Source organism: Canis aureus, chromosome 13, assembly GCF_053574225.1.
Source record: "Canis aureus isolate CA01 chromosome 13, VMU_Caureus_v.1.0, whole genome shotgun sequence".
In the NCBI taxonomy this organism is placed as follows: Eukaryota; Metazoa; Chordata; class Mammalia; order Carnivora; family Canidae; genus Canis; species Canis aureus.
In genome coordinates this window covers 31,613,870-31,633,016 of record NC_135623.1, presented here as the reverse complement: position 1 = coordinate 31,633,016, position 19,147 = coordinate 31,613,870, and the positions used below count along the sequence as shown (strand labels likewise).

At 38.0% G+C, this 19,147-nt stretch overlaps 1 protein-coding gene and 2 long non-coding RNA genes across 14 annotated transcripts in view; 1 reads left to right on the top strand and 2 right to left on the bottom strand.

Moving 5' to 3' along the window:
* LOC144282255 (uncharacterized) overlaps window positions 1-2,821 on the bottom strand; it is a 204,983-nt gene extending 202,162 nt beyond the window's left edge. For 7 of the 9 annotated variants that reach the window (XR_013350607.1, XR_013350605.1, XR_013350609.1 and 4 more), the window contains exons 1-2: window positions 2,684-2,821; window positions 2,232-2,510 (exon numbers count right to left, since the gene is read on the bottom strand). This is a non-coding gene — a long non-coding RNA (uncharacterized LOC144282255). The remainder of the gene's footprint in view (window positions 1-2,231; window positions 2,511-2,683) is intronic. The other 2 variants (XR_013350611.1, XR_013350613.1) reach the window with 2 other exon arrangements.
* Window positions 2,238-19,078, top strand: LOC144282256 (uncharacterized). The gene is made up of 3 exons (XR_013350614.1): window positions 2,238-2,522; window positions 13,529-13,702; window positions 15,193-19,078. It is a non-coding gene; the product is annotated as an uncharacterized LOC144282256 (long non-coding RNA).
* Window positions 3,506-19,147, bottom strand: part of TMTC2 (transmembrane O-mannosyltransferase targeting cadherins 2) — a 388,467-nt gene continuing 372,825 nt past the window's right edge. For all 4 annotated transcript variants that reach the window (XM_077845665.1, XM_077845669.1, XM_077845666.1 and 1 more), the window contains one exon: window positions 3,506-6,218. In XM_077845665.1, coding sequence (XP_077701791.1) covers window positions 6,039-6,218 — 180 coding nt within the window. In that variant the 3' untranslated portion in view covers window positions 3,506-6,038. The remainder of the gene's footprint in view (window positions 6,219-19,147) is intronic.

Below are 19,147 nucleotides of genomic sequence, written 5' to 3'. Positions count from 1 at the left end.
GCTCAGCGGTTTAGTGCTGCCTTCGGCCCAGGGTGTGATCCTGGAGACCCAGGATCGAGTCCCACATCCAGATCCCTGCATGGAGCCTGCTTCTCCCTCTGCTTGTGTCTCTGCCTCTCTCCCTCTCTCTGTGTGTCTCTTATAAATAAATAAAATATTTTAAAAATAAATAAAAATGAAAATGTATTGTGATTATTAATTTGTTCTATGTAATTTGATAAGTTGATGCCTGCAGAGTTAAAAAGCCCATTATTATTGTGAGAATCGGTATGGCCATTACTCGCTAAAGGAGATTAGAACAAAAGGACCTACAGGAAAACCAAAGGTAATCGCACTTGTTTCTGTTCCTCACACACGTATCCTCATCTCTCTCCTTCCTTTATAACCCTGATTCTTCTGGTAATGAATGATCTTTTATACTATACGAGAGAAGTATCCAGATGCAAAAGGCATTTCGATGCTTTTATGAGATTTTTTGGTATTTTTGAAAACAAACTAACTTGCTTGATTTTTCAGTACACATTTCCAACAATCTCATTATTAGTCTCTAGCTGCCTAGCGATACTACCAAGAGAAAGTTCTCAGAGGAGTTACTTTACTTGGAGTCTCCCTAGATGGAAAAGGAAGAGACATGATAGAAATTATTAGAAAAAGCATTTCTAGAATTCTTGAGCTATTATTTGAAACATAGAACTCTATTCTCTCCATCCGACTGGAGACCAGCTGACAGCTTTGTCTTGAATGAGCACAACTCCTGTCAAATCCAAAAGAGGCAGGAGAAAATTTCAATATATTTCAGATCAGAATAGATAGCCAGTTCTGGTCTAGACTTCAATCAGCCGAACCTGTTTTCAGCCTCTGCTGTGGTTGTATTATAAACCACTCTCTTATTTTACCACTTTTTCCCCTTACAATATAGTGATAGATTATTGGGCAACCACAAAGGACACAGTCTCAAGCTGTTCTAATCAGATCCTCCACCTCTATGACAAAAATTTAATTATTTCCAGTGGCAATTAATAGTCAATTCCCCACGCGTCTATCCTCTTTCCACCTTGACTTTCTCCTTTTAGGATCTCTAGCAACTTTTCCCAAACACCATTTGAGATATTATGTTAACTTCTTAGATTCCTATAGGTATATATTAATGACCCCTTCATTCATCTCAAATATTTGCAACTTTTATTCGACCCAACAATTTTCTTGCTAAACAAAAGCTCTTCTGTCCATTCTTTGGAAGTAGACACAGTAATGTCAGAGAGCAGTTGTAAAAAATTGAAGAAGTGTTTTGAAAAACTTAGGAGAAAAATGTCACAGAAATTTCAAGTTAACAGAACTTCAAATCCCAGCAGTGCTTCAGGGAGAAAAACACATCCCAAAGTTCTACAAATAACAACAGAAGGCCAATATGTGGTGAAGTGGCAGATGGAATATGAAAGCTGACTCGAAGGCCTCTCTGATTACATCCTGCAGGAAGACCACCCAAAATGACATGGCAAGAAGGTTAAAGTCCTGGTACACATGCCTCTTTCTCTACTGCAAAACTAAGCATAACAGAGTTAGTACAATTGCATCAGCCTTTCAGCTTGTCCTTTCCTTCTAGTGTGTGGCAGGTCTAAGACTTAACCTAAGATAATCTAGCAATACCCATGAGTTTTAAATAGTAGGAGGCAACTTCTAGAAATTGAAAATATGTAAATTAAGTGGCATCTCATATTCCAAAGGTACAAACAAATGAATTGGAATTACTGGAATTCTTAAATTATCCCTAGAAACCCAGTTTCTTCCCTTGTAATAGCAAAAATGACCAAGACTTAGATACATTTTTCTTTTGTACTAGAAATGGGTACAGTGAGAAAATACAGCTCTAAGGCGAAAATATCAAGTGAAAAGAGTTGCTGAATTCCCAGTCTCAACTATTTTAGAAAGCAATTTAAAAAAAAAAATCAGGTTGATCATGAGCAAATAACAGATGGAGTTCTTTCATTTACAGGGTATTTTACGTGCTACTCAGCAACAGTGTGCCAGCCTGAAGCAGCAGTGCCAGAAAGGAAAGACATGGCCATGACGGGTTTTAGAGCAGAGGGCTTTCAATTCTGGTTAAAACTATAGTTTGATTTAAAAATAGAATGATGTAATTAGTTCAGGTAGCAGGCTCTCTTAATAATTGACATTTCTACAGCCTGTTATGTAACTGCCACTAACTAGTTCTGGGAGCTTAGTTGAGTTACCTCATTTGAGGGCCTTCTGTTCTTCAGGTTGAAGGTAAATGGGTTTAACTGCCTGTTCACTGAAGTCTTTTCTGGCTCTCACAACCTAAAATTCTAAGACTTTTTTCATGCACTACCTCCGTCTTAGTCCGTGTGGGCTGCTGTAGCAAAGTACCTCGGACGAAGCAGCTTATACACAACAGTGATGTATTTCTTCCAAAGGCTGGGAACCTGGATGAGGGGGCCAGCTTGGCCAAGGGAGGAACCACTTCTGGATGACACGCTGCTCACTGTATTCACCTGGAGGGAGGGGTAAGAGAATTCTTTGGTGCCTCTCTTATCAGAGTGTTAATCCCACTCATGAGGGATCTGCCCTCAAGAACTAATCATTGCCCTGCTCCCCCACCTCCTACTAACATAAACTATGGGCACATGAATTTTGGGGGGACGGCAATTTCCTTCAATCTTCTTACCTGCAGTGTGAGAGGTAGAGAATGTGATTTGGGGAAAATGGAATAGCTAGACAAATGCCAAGGTGGACGAGAAACCTCATCTCTGGACTTGGGTTCAGAGCCTGAGCGCTCACATGACACAAGATATGTGAGCACAGGACACCATGGGGACAGGCTTGCTAGCTTTGTGACCCGGACAAGTGATTTCATACCTCTGAGCCCTGCTTTTCTTAACTATACAGCTGGAATATAACCATGCACATCCATATGATGTTTAAAAGTAAAATCCTTATAGCTAAATTTATCCTTAATAAAGGAAGTAGGCAATATGTAATTATGTGGTTATGTAGTGACAATTTTAACAAGACGATCAAATTTCCTGGCTGTTTGCACCTTGTCTAGGACTCAACATTTTTTTTTATAGCTGATACCCGAATGTGCCATACCCATGTCTCTCAACAGAACAGGGTTGTGCTTCCTTCTAAGATCAGAACTAGAGTATCAGGGTCTTCTAGATATGGCCATTTTAACCAAATGACCTATGAAGCAGAGAGAATGGGCTGTGCTTGGGCTATTTCCTGACACTTATCTATAGTCCATCAATAAAACAAAAATTATGTCATCTTTTTTGGAAAGTGGCAAATCTGATGTTATAGGCAACCCTTAATGTCATTATAACTATTACAAATTGATGATGTGTCTCTTTGACTTTTAATCTCCACCTTTTTAAAAAATTTTTTTTCAATCTCCACCTTTTTAAAACTTTTTCCAATTTCTGTTAAAATCCACGAGAGCGTCAAGTATTGTTGCTATAGAAGATGTAAAAAAGGCTTATACGACACATTTGTTATCAATGCTTTATTGTTGAAAACAAAATTGAAATTCTCTGGCACATAAAACAATTATTTCTACAAAAGGAAAGCCTACAAATCTTGATAATTTATACAAATAACAGTTTCTCAAAAAATAAAACTTTAATTTAGTAAACTTGTCTTGTGCTCTATATTTTTAGCACTGTCTGCAATAATCCACCATAAATCCCTGAGCGGAGACATTTTTTGACCGTGTTCTTTAGTGCCCCCCCCACCCCCCCAAGTTGGTCAGTTACTAATAAGCCAGCCCTGTAGTGAAAGGTGTCAGGGTCATTTAGCTATTAAAGATCCATGCATTTTATGACACAGGCCCAATTATTAATGCTACTTGGGAACTGGGTCAACATGAAGTGCCTCTACTGTGTGCAATCAGCGAACCTATTAAGAACCAAGTGTCTGAAAGGAAGAACATTAACAACAAAAAAGACATAAAATGTTAAGACTAGGAAGTCATCATAGGTCAATAACTATTTAAATAAATAAAAAATGTTAGACATTGAATTTATCTCTATATCCTTATATTAAATTCCTTATTTATCTACTTATTATTATTATTATTATTTTTTTTAGCAATTGCCAATGCGCTAGAAGATGAAAAATACACTTCAACCCACACTTTTGGTTTGACCACGGGTTTGTTGTTGTTAAATGTTAAATATCATTCTGAAAACACAGTGATTTAGTTATAATTTAACTTTTAGCCCTTCCATGAAATGTTTACAAGGTAATATACATATTAGGAGGGCCTTTCTTATTAATGCCATCAACAAACTTCTTTCACTACATCTGGCCTTCTCACAAAAACACTAATGCCATAGGAATACTACTTTAAATTCTTTATCCCACTTTATTCGGATATGTAGCAACACATATAAGATATGGAGAAAACATAATATGATCCACTTGTATGGCATACAAGTCCAGCTTCCTTTTAGTGGGGATGCTGACCTGATATTTACAGGAAGTATTAAAGGAAAGAAGAAGAAGCTAATTTTCAGTTCCAAAGAACTGAACTTCATGAATCAGGCGTTTGGTTATTTTACTATGGTAGAATAATAAATAAATAAATATGTAGAGTACAGTCTAGCTACTTTCTCTATGAAGAAGTTGATAGTGAACTGCTTTTTGGCAAAGTTAATATTTAGTAGCAGAGTTTGCAAGTCAAAATAATGTTCAATAAAATGCCTTACTTCATTTTCCCTTGTATCATGATCCCTGGAGTGGTTACTAATAGGTAGAGAAATAAAATATCAATATGCTAGTGAAGGATAGCTTTCAACTGTGAAAAAAAGCACTTGGCAAAAGACCTAGAAACACACAGGCTGATGCTGTACTCTACTGCAGCTTAAAAGAAGTCATTTTCAACGTCTTTTAGGAAGAGCAAAATACAGTAAAAATAATTCCTTAAAAACATCAGCATGGCTGTTTAGGAACCTATCAGAAAGTAATTAGCATTTTATACCAACTCTTTCCAAAATATACAATCACTGGCAGCCGTTATTATACACTCCTTTGTGCAGACTTGATTTTTTAATCAGTAACATCTGGGAAGCACGTAGCATCTTCCCTTTTGTCTAATAGCTGGTTAGTTATGGAACTAGAACACTTTTAAGCTCTTTAGATTTAATCCTTATATAAGCATGCGCATTAACCAGGAATAGCCATTTCCAAAGCCTAAGCATTAATATAATTAATTCTCCTAGGCAGTTTGGGGGAAAATGTTGGTGACATTAAAAAAAAAAAAAAAAAAAATGACTGCCTGACACGGATAAGGTCTCCCCAACCCCTCCTGCAACACCAGTGTGAAGCACGGTTAGCTCAGCTCAGAACATGAGAAGCAAACGTTGTCCAAAATAAATGAAGACTGTGACATCCAAATCATAAAATGTTATGTGCATTAATCAAGAAACAACTATAGATTGACAGATCCTGACATACTAAAAAAAAAAAAAAAAAAAAAATTTCCGTCTAAGTTTCAGAAATTGATAAGCAGGCTGTCCCAAAGAGGGAAGACAGCAGCGTCAGGACAACCGGCCAGTTCACTGGGATTCACACACCACACTTTAATCATTCCCTATTAACACTTGATCTTAATTGTTTATCAGGGCTGAATGGACACTCTGACTTCCTCTCACAGTGTTTAAGGAACAATATAATTTCTAAATTAGCTTTCAAAAATGAACAAAATTTGTAACTTGGATTCCCTCCCTGCCCCCACCCCCCTCCCACTCCCCAATGCCGTAAGATCCTGTTTTAAGTGCTCTGGTTTATAGTTCTATGGGTAACAATTACATCCTTCAGGAAGTTTCCAATGTTCCCCTTTTTGGTGTTAACGGCTGTGCCAACAGCAAAGTGAATACTCCCAGAAGTGGCAGTGACCTCAGTGACCTCTGCCCCCGTCCTGAAGTCCATACTAGCTCTTGTCATAGCACTGCTGGTAAGTTCTGTTCATTAATGAAGCCAGCTTTAAAATATGGAGGAGGACGAGGTACTGCCCTCCTGTGTCAGGTCTTGGAAGTCTTTAAACCTTGCTTTTCCATGATATTCCACAGTTTGCGGAGATTGGACTGCGTGATGACGTCATCAGGCTTGAGCTGCAGAGCCCTCAGGTAGTTGGCCTCAGCCTTCTGGAGGCGCCCATTGAGATGGAGAATAGCCCCCAGGTTCATGAGAGCCGCCGGATACTGGAAACAGAGAGGGAGGAAAATGATTAAGAGGCTTGTTTCAAGCCTTCCTTCCTTCATGGAAGACAAAAATCTTCATCCACTTATGCAAATGATTCCCTTATGTCTGGAGGCATTTTATGGAAGCAATTTAGCAATTTATACAAATAGACCAAGATAACTAGAAAGAAAAAAAAAAAGTTTTCAAACAGCTGGTGTACTTTGTGCTTTAAACAGGGCAGGCAGCTAGAAAAATATTCTTCAGTGAGAAAGCATGGGTTACATACGAAAACCTAGCAACCAAGTCAGACTGTACTTTTCGAAGAAAAATAAGTGAAAAGTCCTACACTGTCAGAAAGAACTGAACTTTCTTTTTTCAACTCAATGCCAAGAAATACTAAGTTGGAGAAGTTGACAAATCTATGTCTACCCACTCTTTGTTTCCTCTTCTTAGCAATATTCCAGGCCATTTAGGCAAACATAAGTAAATAAGTTAAGAAACTGTAAAATCTTACTGATGTTTTCAGGGTAAAAACCTTGAAGAAAAATTCAAATGTAATCGCTAACATCCTTTCCAAATCTAATCCAAGTAGCTTAATGAGACAAAGTTCTCATTTTTAAGTCAATTTTTAAACTTCTAATGGCAAATATTTATTATAAATACAGCAAATAAAAACATACCAAAACAGATAAAATGTAGTACAGAAAAATATAACCTCTATAAGAAAAGTTTTATATTACTTATTTAAAAGTAGTTGTGATTTCTTGAACACAGATTTTTTTTTTTGTGATGTGTGATATTTGCAAAACAAACTTATCACATGAACAGCCAAGTTAAAAAACAAATTTATGAGTTAAGTACCACTAGCTTAACACAAGGGTCTCCAGCCCAAAATTCTCAGACATTAGTTAACAACAGCAGAAGTCATTCCCAAAGGAAAAAATATGTTCCTTGCTATCTACAAATAAAGGCTGTTCTGCTCTTCTCTTGTCGCTAGAACTTTCTGGCTAAGACAGAACAGCTAATATTTTGGCAGTTATACAAATGCATATTTCAAATATCAGATAAAACAAAATGTTTATGCTAAGATTGTGTTTTTGTTTTACAGATGGTGTCAACTGTTAATTGTCCTGGCAACTCTGATGCAGTGTAAAATAATTCACAATTATTTTTATAATTTAGTATTTTCACAAAATGTATGCATTTTTCAGCTGAGTCCATGTAACTCCACTCTTTTCTGTAAAAACAATTACTTCTGAACCAAAACAATGCTGGGGGCAGGACTGAATAGCTCAGAGTAAACCAACTGTAAAGAGATGATCAGATTTGGATTTTAAGAGGTCTGTATTTGAATTCTTGCTCAACCACCGACTGTGACCTTGGGTGAGGTCCCCTATCATATTTTTCCTCCTTTTTTTTTTCTACTTGAGGTATATAGCATATGCATGCTTGTGATTTTTATGCTGTTATACATACTTTAAAATTTTTATTTCAATGGCTACGTAATACGTCTCTGGATGTAGAGCAAAATTCTCTTAAGTCCTCAACTATGGGGTATTATTTTCAAACCTGTCTAGATCCTTTTTTCTTTTCCAAAAATAATGTTGCAAATATAAGCTATTCCTGACCTTCAAAAAGCTTTTGGTCAGGATGACTCCATACTTATCAAGAAAAATACAGATGGTCAATTTCTAATTTTAAGCCCCAATCCAAATAAACATAGCTCTAAATGACATGTACAATGAAGCTCCACCCTGGAAACCTAAAATAACACCACCTACTCTATGTTCCTAAAAGAACTTTGTTATCATTCCACCCATTATTATCTTGGGTTTCTTGATGCCTAGACACATTTCTGAATTATATTCCCTCATAGAGCTTAGCACAATGATCAGTAAACAGCTACTAAATGGATGGCAAAGTGTGTTCACAGCCTGAATTACTAGAGATGCTAAATGGATAAAGTATTCAGACTTCTGCTATCCTGGGTGGGAGGAGAGGATATGGGGAGGGAGGACCATGGTTGGAGACCATTCCTGGCTCACCATAAATAGAAGAGGCCCAGTGACGGGGGCTGAGAGAAACCAGATGGCTCTGTGGGATAGTCGTTATTTCTTGAATCACTTTATTATCAAAGTATCTGTGCTTAACTATAATTACAATTCAAAGGGATTATTAAAAACCCTCCAAAGTTACAGAGTCACAATGTCTAGGTACCAGTGTCAGCTCTGCCCAAGATGTGAGCACTTGGACAAGTTGATTTAACATTTGAGACCTCTGTTTATTTTTTTTATTTATTTATTTATTTATTTATTTTTTTAAGATTTAATTGATTTATTTAAGAGAAGGGAGCCTGATTTGAGGCTGGATCCCTGAGATCATGACCTGAGCTGAAGGTGGACACTTAACTGACTGAGCCACCCAGGAGCTCTGAGACCTCAGTTTTTTCTAGAAATGGGATGAGAACAGTATTTGCTTCATAGATTTGCTGCTGAGATTATATGAGAACACAACTTTGTTATTGTCCTTTTCTTCTTTTCTTTCTCCTTATCATCTCAAAAACACAAAGGAAAATCTCCTATCAGTAGGCCTGAGTGACCACTGAATGTAAGCGCTGTGGATCTGTGACCTGGCTCTCTACCTTTCTAGCATTGTGGCCTTTTCTCAGGCTAAACCTGGAAGGGGGAGATGTGAAAACACGTGGTGAAGTATGCCCAGCCACATAAATAGGCTTTACTATTGTTACTGAATTGCAGCGCGGGTTCTTCTGTCCTTGGAATACTTTGAAGACACTTTCCTGCCATCAAATGATGAAAAAAGAAAAGTGGATATTGTTCTAAAAAAAACCCCACACAATTAGGAAGTTAAATCTGTCATCAAAATGAGTTCTGAATGCTAATTATAACAGCATTCTTGGAATTACTTTAGTTTCGTATTATCTACCCTCGTATGTAACTCATTAAACAAAAAATAATCAAAAATTGACATTATGAAGTTAAAATGGGATAACAGATCCCATAAAAGTTCATATATATTCATTAGCTGTGTTTGTTAGAATAAAAATCCAACTGAACTAAAAATGTATTTAAGAATATAATACATATTTTTAAAGATTTTTTTTTTTATTTTATTTATTCATGACAGACACAGAAAGGGAGGCAGAGGGAGAGGCAGAAAGAGAAGCAGGCTCCATGCAGGGAGCCTAATGTAGGACTCGATCCCCAGACCCCAGGATCACACCCTGAGCCAAAGGCAGATGCTCAACCACTGAGCCACACAGGTGTCCCCCAAACATAATATTTTTAAACCTCTATAGATTTCTATGGTTGGATGTAACATTTTGGTTTGATATTGTCTAATCCTCCTACCGTAAAAATAAAAAAAAAAGTTTTTTATTTTAAAAACCTACAAACATACATTATTATGGAATGCTTTTCAAAACCTCACTATAGTTTCTTATTTGAGTGAGTGGAAACTGAGGAAATTTGCACGTATGCTCAAACGTAACCTAATTAACAGGTACCACTGCCTTAGGTAACTGAAAGTGTCAACATTTATTTTGACATAAACAATTTCATGTGTTTGTTAAAAATTTACGAATAAAACTAGATATAGACTATTTTGCTATATGGTTGTTTTCTCTCTTCATAGACAAGCCTTCCCAGCAGTGACCAGGGGTAGCTTACTGGATGCCCAAGGGACTGAGTGCCTGCAGGTCCCCTAGCCTTGCCTCTAGCTCAGGGAGCGACACAAGCATCCCCTGGAAGCTTGGTAGAAATGTGGAATTTCAAGTGTTAAATGAGCGAATCAGAATCTGAATTTTAACAAGATCCCCAGGGGGTTTTGTATGCTCATTACAATGGAGAAGCACTGTCCTAGAGGTTTTTTCCTGATCTTGGATCATATTATTTTCCAACTTTTGAGTTTCCTACAGGAGGATGAAGTCCTGTATTGAACAAAGAATGTCAGATCAAATGCCTATTCTCCCACAAAGTCAATTCTTTTGGCCACGCAGTTAATTATAGTAAATGTTCAAATGAAACTTTATTAACAGAAGTTGTAAATGACTAAATTTGACAGGAGAGGACATAAAAAGCCTTTTCATAACCAAATGGGGCCATGCAAAAGTTTTTAAACAGAATTAAAGACTACCTAGCTCTGTCACTGAAATGCAAGAAACCCAGGTGACTGACTGTCTGAAGCCACACTGGTGCCCTTGCTCTGTGCCCCCTGTGACTCATGGGCAAAGAAAGAGAAACCCAAACACAGTGGCTGATGTCTTCCCTCACACACACATCCTCTTTTATTAAAGACAGCTGATGAAATTTTCAGCATGTTAACAAAAGACAGTCTGCAGCTTGCAACCCAGTAAAATGGAGCTTGTGGCTCCGCACAACCAATGATACCGCCTCCCACTTCACAGCCCAGAGACGAGAAGCAGATCTTTCTTGTTTCCTTGAAGAGGACAGATGCTTCACATCCAAGGGGCTGACTGGTAGCCCTACTGCGGTAACAAATGACATTTTTTTCAAGTCTCTAAGGAATTATGACTTTATTGTTACTGGACTGTGGTATTTGGCTTCTTTCTCCAACACTGGAGGAAATAAGTAAAATTCAAATAATAGGTATATATTGGGGTGGAGTAAGCAAAGGCAAGTTTATGCAGGTCTGATTCTAACCTAACACCTTTGAGGCTCCCAGGGAAGTCAGCTGAGCTCACTGGGCATCCCAAGCACACAGGATTAGAAGACAAAGTTATTTTCCTGGCCTTTGCCTGGAAAGATACCCATGGAGGAGGAATCGTAAAGCCACAGGGGGAGTTAGGATTGGGCACTCATGTTTCCATTGAGAACAGGACTAAAATGTAGACAGAGGATTTGGGGAGAGCCTAGGAAAAGGAAAAGGGATTGGCTGAAATGGTCTTGTTAGGCAGGAGTTGGAAATCCACACAGTGTTTGGGTTTTCTTATCCCATTAGTCCTTGTGAATCACTTCTGTTTTGTGAAGGTAAATCAATAGGCAACAGAAGCTTTGAAAAAGTGAAAACAGAAATATTTGATCAATATTTCTAATTTTATGGGGATCCCAGGGTGGCTAGGTGGTTTGGCGCCTGCCTTCGGCCCAGGGCTTGATCCTGGAGACCCGGGATTGAGTCCCACATCGGGCTCCCTGCATGGAGCCTGCTTCTCCCTCTGCCTGTGTCTCTGCCTCTCTGTCTCTTTCATGAATAAATAAATAAAATCTTAAAAAATTTCTTCTAATTTTATAAATCTATTTCCATTCAAAGTGTTGCTGAATTTATTGATATAGTTGTATATTTATTGTCATATGAACTAAATAACTTTTGAGGAAGGATTTCTGAAGTTATCCAGCTATTAACAAACACACTACAAATTTGGGGGACATTTGCAAGATAACCACCTTTAACTTCTCTTCTGAATATAATTTGCAAAATTTAAATGACTTTACTCAGTCTGAAGTTTTTAATGGTTTCACACTTTTTTCAAATAGTTACCGAATAAGTTAACGAAGGCTACGTACTGCCGCTCAACTGTATTCAGTTGAAATTGGCTTAGCCAATTGAATTTACTGGAGCAGTAACTGTATCACGATGCTGAAAAAATAATGGTAAAAAACTTTGAAGAAATTATTCATGAAAAAGAGTATTTATGCATAAATTTAAAATTCTCTATTGTGCCTTGTACATGGCAGATATTTAATAAATAATTACTGAATGAAAGACTATCTGTCAGGCTATGGAAAAAGAAGTGTACCATGAACTCAAAGCTTGATACCTTATTCCTCCTGTGTTCCAGCATCATTCCTCCTCCTCTGTCTCACTGGCATGCTTATCGGTCAATGCCAAGCTAGAATCCTGAGTAAACTATCCTTGATTCCTTGCCCTCCTTCATACACACACATATATATGTACATCCAACTATTAAGTCTTGACACCTTTACCCAACTATTTCCCTTAAACTTGTCTTCTAATCATAGTCCCTTTCTTCCTACTTGGTTTATTTTTTTTTTTTAAGATTTTATTTATTTATTCATGAGAGACACAGAGAGAGAGGCAGAGACACAGGCAGAGGAAGAAGCAGGCTCCATGCAGGGAGCCTGATGTAGGACTCGATCCCAAGACACCAGGATCATGCCCTGAGCCAAAGGCAGATGCTCTACCACTGAACCACCCATGCATCACTCCCTACTCGGTTCAAGCCCTAACCACTATTTCTTGGATTACTTAAATAAAATTAATTTGAGAAAGAAGAATAATAAGTGAATGGGTAGCTGAACTAATTAACGGGTGACAGATTTAATGAATGAATGAACACATGAGTAAAGCCATATGCAGGATTTTTACTATAAATATTGTAGTCATACAAACAAAACTTTCAGCGAATACAAGAAAAACTGTGTACTTGCCTAGCAAATGAAAATTTATAAAGACAACTGAAACCCCCAAATGTCTCTCACTATCCTATTCCTGAACTCACCTCCATTCTCCCAAGAAAACCACTATCCTGGGACGTCTGGGTGGCTCAGTGGTTGAGCGTCTGCCTTTGACTCAGGGTGTGATCCTGGGGGTCCTGGGATCGAGTCCCACATTGGGCTCCCTGCATGGAGCCTGCTTCTCTCTCTGCCTGTGTCTCTGCCTCTCTCTCTGTGTCTCTCATGAATAGATAAACAATATCTTAAAAATAACCCCACTATCCTGAAGTTGGTATTTATCATTCCATCATTCTGTATATCTTACAATTCTGTTTTTTTGCGTACCCATAATCAATGTATGATCTTACACATTTACAAGTTTTAATTTCATAAATTTGTCATCACCATCACCATCATGCCAAGCAGGCAGATGAAACTTGGATATTTTGCTCATCATTTTGTCTTTCAGACTTATCCATGTTGATACAGGCAAGGTTTAGTTCTTTTACATGAATTCCATTCAACGACTACCCAATCTCTTAAGGATGAACTTAAAGGCTCTTTATAAGAGGGCTTCCATCCATGTTCTTGTGACACATGCCTATAAGGAGAGTTTTGAGGATTGGAAATGATGGGTCACAGAGGATCTGCAACTTTGCAGATATTATCAAATTGTTCTTCAGTGTGGGTGTATCCAAAGGCAGCATCAGCATGTAACAGGGGCCCATCCCTTTATTCCATGACCTTCATGACACTTGACATTGTCTGACTCCTTCATTTTTGCAAATTGAAAGTTGTAAAACAGTATCTTATTCTGTATTTGGTTTCTTTCCCTCTGATTACTACCAAGGCCAGTAACATTTTCATAAGTTTATTAGCTTTTCCCTTTTTCCTTTCAGTGATCCTCCTGTTCTTTAACATCTAGATGGAATAAGTTCTGTAACGGTTGTCATCTACATGGTGGTACTTGAAAGGTAATTACACAGAACTCCTACTACCTCAAAACAGCCCTAAATACAACTGTCTGGCCTAGTGTTCTCCTGGTCAGGCACTTTCCCAAGACAGACAACCAGGTAAGTAAGCACTGTTTCTAAGATGAAAAATCTGTTAAACACAAAATGGGAAAATCCTTGATAGAGGTGGATTTTCAATGTGGGTGGGAGGAGGACAGAAATCTGGGCAGTGGAGAAGGGCAACAGGACCCACGACAACATTTCACAGCAACGCTGGGGAGTCTTGGATGACTGTCTGTGGGAGAAGGCTGGCGGCTCCTGGTTAGCCCCACACAGAACCGACTTTTCTTTATAGTCTGCTTCTCTGTCTTTATCTGTTTTCTGGCTTTCTTCTCAGTTATTGTTTTTAGGGACAACAAGAAAATCTGAAATTAACAATATTTTCATATTCTCCCTCTCTTTATCACCCTCCACTTCTACTGGCACTGCCTTGTCTAGAGCATCTCATCCATTCCTAAGTTTTTGTCCGTCTCCTTTTGCCCTCCTGTCTTCAACTCCTGCTTTACCTATCACCCACAGACCATCTATCTCTTTTAAAAACACAAATGGGTTTTTTTTTTTTTTTAAGATTTATTCATGAGAGACACAGAGACAGAGAGAGAGAGAGAAAGACAGAGACACAGGCAGAGGGAGAAGCAGGCTCCCTACAGGGATCCCAACTTGGGACTTGATCCCGGGCCTCCAGGATCATGCCCTGGGCCAAAGGCAGGTGCTAAACCGCTGAGCCACCCAGGGATCCCTCACAAATGGGGTTTCAGAAGGTCAACCTGCATCTACAGAAAAGAATCCAGGCTCTTCTGCTCAATGCTAAGAAACTGATTATTATGTGGCGCCCCAAAAAAAGCCCTCAGTGTGTGTGTGTGCATGTGCATGTGCGTGCGTGCGTGTATCTGCATGAGCCATAAGAAGAGAAACCTTCTCTTTCTGCCATGTGCAGTTTTGAGCACTCATCTTTTATCAGACTGTTTCTCTGACAAAGCCCTTCTTCCATTTTCTTTTCAACAAACTTCTGCTCATTTAAAAAAGGAGTTTAACAATCTCTTATTCATAGCTTACTTCTCTGTGTTCCCACAATACTGTCTACATACATTAATTGCAACACTTACCACAATGAATAACATCTACTTGTTATAAGCATCTGTCTTCTTTACTGGAGAGTGAAACAGACAGTGAATTTATTTTAGCTGTCTTTATAGTGCTAGTGCCAGGCTTTGGCATATGAAAGACATTCTCAATGAATGCTTGCTGAAAGAAGAAAAAAATGTTACGATTTAGCAGAAAGAGCTGACCTAGAAGAGGGTATATCCTAGCCCGATCTTAAAGTAACTTAATAAACATTTACTAAGCACCTACTATATGTCAAGGTTGCTGTCAGACACTCTAGCTAAGTGCTGAACAAGAACAATATTTTTTCAGTCTGTATATAGTTTTAGCTAACATTAACTGCACGGTTGGCATTTATCACAAACCATTAGGGGGTGTGCATACCTCTCATTTATGTGCCTCAAACCTACCGGGTCAGTGTCACTGTTACCCATTCATTGTTCTAGGCATTGTTCTAACGCTACAGGAGAGTTTACAGACGGATTCGCTGCCCCCACGGTGTTTATAGTGCAGTGCGTGAATACAAATTTTTCTACTACAGAGAAGAAATCAGACACGTCTAGAAGGGTGAGATGTGGAGGAGAGGAGAGGTTACTTCCTATGGTCATGGGCCTATGAGACACGATGAAGTGCCAGGTTGCTTCAAGTCTTTAATTCTTCCAAAATGAGAATGGCATAAAAACTTCTGAAATTGGTTGTCACATCAAAATCAGCTTGTTAACTTTTGAAAAGTGTTTTTAGCCAACTGCTGACAACACAGCCGACAATGGACAGAAGTCCTAATAGAGAAGAGTCTGCATTGCGATTAGTTCGGAGATGAAGATGTCCATAGTGAGAGCCATGCTGTAACCCTTTTGCGATCCAATCAAAATAGACCCCCCCAAAAAATCATATTAAGAAATGAAATACTGATACAATAATGGAGAGATGTCGGAAAATTCCAAGATAAAACAAGAGTCCACATGCACTGCAACGGTCTCAATTCAGCAGTGGTAGTTCTTCATAGTCATGTTTTGACTACAGTCATATTTTGAATAAAGTATCTCCGCAGAAAGATTTACCAAATTGTACACACAACAGGGGAAAACAACATTGGGAATCTAGCAATGGCCTGGCAAACTGTGACAGATAATAGAGATGATTCATTGTTATTCTCAGTTTCAACACGGTGTTTGCGTTTTTGAAATAGCCTTGAATAAAACAAAAGAGCTACAGGTGACAAGCAAGACACAACGCTGTATTAAGGGAGCAGTTTCAAGTTCTCAGTGACACATTTTATCCTGTGTGTTCAATCCTTCTCTCCTACATCTGCCCCATCCCAGCGGCTGTTGCAAGAATGTTCATTTAACTTTTATGATGGGTGTGATCGCCGCAGCGTGGAGTGCTATCCATTTGGTGATCAAAATGCCAAAAGCTGTGGTTTGGGGGACAGCAAACAGTGACTGGAACAGAGTCATTTCAAAGGTGGTAGTTATTTCCAACAGACTTTAAAGTGCACATACTAAATTAAGAATATGAACTCAGAAATTAATCTTTACCGGAGATGATCCTATTTCAAAGACAGGTTTTCCTGATGTCCTTAATTTCATAAGAACATCTCCCACATGATCCAAATGAGGGAACTTAGGTCCCAGGCCACACAAGTGTCCCTCGTAGCTTTTAAGAAAAGGCAATCAGTACACCATTTATCTTGATTTGCAATGAACATGTAGCTCGTCACCTGAAGCAAAACTACAAACAAAAGCTCTACATAAAGTGAGAAAAATACGTGACCTAAATTAGTGCATGCAGATTAGAAGACTGAAAATAAGTAGAACTTACTGAAGGTAAGGACATTAAAGGAATGAAATTTAGGTAAGAATCTGTACAACAGGCAAAATCACCTCTATCTCTAAAACACCAGGAGCTGTCTGCCCTTACTACCGTGGATAGCTTCTCCCTTTCTTTGAACCAAATTCCTTGTCTGTTTCCAAATATGATTTAAACAACATAATTCACTCTACACTTTATTCGTTTCTTTCTGGTATGAAGGGGAGGGAAGAACATGTGCACGCTTTCTCAATCATAATCGTATTATGCAGAAGGATTTCCAGCTGTATGGGCCATTCACATGTGTATGTGTGAAGCATGAGTTTGAATAAAACTCATCTAATAAAATGATGCTCATCCCAAGGAGTTGAAACACATCCCTGGGATAATCATGGTGTTATTAAAATGTATCTCAGAGATATGCTGGAAGTTGAGATTTGAGTTTACAATATTTAAGAACTTAATTGTCATGGGAGGCAGAGAAAAACATTTTTTTCCCTTTTTTTTGTGGGGGAGGGAGGGACTGGCCCTTTTTGTGATGCAAATTGATCATCTTTTTAAAAACACAATGCAGCAAGAACTAAAGGCATACTACATTGAGTGCTGAGTTTGAGAAGTTGATGAGCACTGGGTGTTTGTTATACGCAACTGATGAATTATTGAACATTACATCTGAAACTAATGATGTACTATATGTTAGCTAATCGAATTTTTTTAAAAAAAGACATACTGCACTGGCAAAATCAAAGTTACCATTGGAGTAAAGATTCAACATATACTATGACAATCAAATGCAGGAAAAATGTTTTTAACCTTATGTATGTATCACTTCCCCCACTGACTTCTGTGTTTGCCAATAAATAGTTGTAATCAAGTGGAGGTCAACTGAGAGACTCCAGTTTGCATATTGTTGAAATGACAGACTTGTTTCTGAATAGGCCTTATTGAAAATAATGATTTAAAAAAACATGGACATGAGTACGTTAGAGACCTCAAAGCAGTGGATGAAATGAAATTTAGGGTCAGTATACATGCTTGAAAGATGGGTAAGACATTTTTTTCCTCTGACAACGTGGACAGAGTGAAGAAGGGTTCATTCAAGGGTGACAGTGTCATTTGGATCAATTACACTTCAGCATGACATTAGAACGCAGCAACTGTCCACCCACGGAACGAATATGAAGAAGCGTGTTTCACAAAGAGAATTCACCACAGGCTTCACGCATATATAGCAAGTGGCAACTTTTGCTAACACTGAGTTAGGATGGACCAGATCAAACATAATGAGCAGAAACAAAGCAATTCCTACAGAAACTACATATCTTTCCAGGGACTAAAAATAAAATGTAAACATACTGTCTGATACATGGCATTCTATTTGCACTTTTATAAGACCAAGACTTTGTTGATACATGCTTGGAAAAATAATGATGCAAGGTCTTCACACATCATTTCAGAAAATATTCCATCAGGACACACCAGTCAAGGTGAAGCCATGCTCTACGCCAAGCCAGTACACTTGACAAAGTGTCACACTTGCTGAAAATATAAAAATAAACATGGGTTGTGTGTATCTAAACTCATGGCAAATCAAGGGAGGCTTAACGGCAGAACTTTTGCCACTCACACAGTATAACCTCACGTATTACCCTCAATCTCTCTACATTCAATCACATATCTTGCCTTTATTTTTGACATGTTCATACCTGAAATTGCCACATTCAGACTACATCAGTCATCTAATGTAGAGCCTGTACAGTCAGCACATTTTTATATCTTTAAGCTTTTCAAGATGGGCTTGATGACATTTTTCTACATAATAGCTTCCTCAATTATGCACAATACTGATTTTGTATTGCCTTTACCTACTCTACCAATGTCTTACCTTCTCTCTGAGCAACTCCGTCTTTGAAAATGTATACCCTTACTTTCTTGCCTCCCTTCCTTGGTCTCTTCAGTTAATATAAAACAAGGAAGCAAACAAATAACAAGCAATCAATAAAGCAATCACACGGACCCAGAGTCCAAGCAATTGCTGGCCTCAGATATATTTTATTGGATACTTATCCACCCATATACCACAAATAACAACCCAAACAAGACTTGAAAAAGAAGGAAGAACAAAATAAATTATTTTGAGCCCAATGATTAATACTCATATGCTAACTCTGATTTCTTTTAGACTCATCTTCAATACTGAGTTAGGGAACCATAATGATTATATGATACGTGTCAACTATGTTTACAAAGTCACACAGAAATACATTTTACCTCCTCACAAAAACATAAGTTTGTACCGGCAATGCAACGAACTTCAGAAAAGAAGTTAACACAGAAAAACTTGACCACATATCATCTCTACCTATGATTCATGTTGAACAAATAAAACAAAAAAGTCTTTTCTAGAAGTACAAGGCACATGTTTTTAATTCTTTCATGTAAGAAACCAGAAACAAGATCTTTTTTCTGTTATTATGTATTTGTTATTCTTAAAATAAATTATCTTATTAATACTTCACTAAATTGTAGGCCATTTATCTTATACATGTTTAATGTCCATTATATATAATAATTAAAATCCAGTTCAGTATC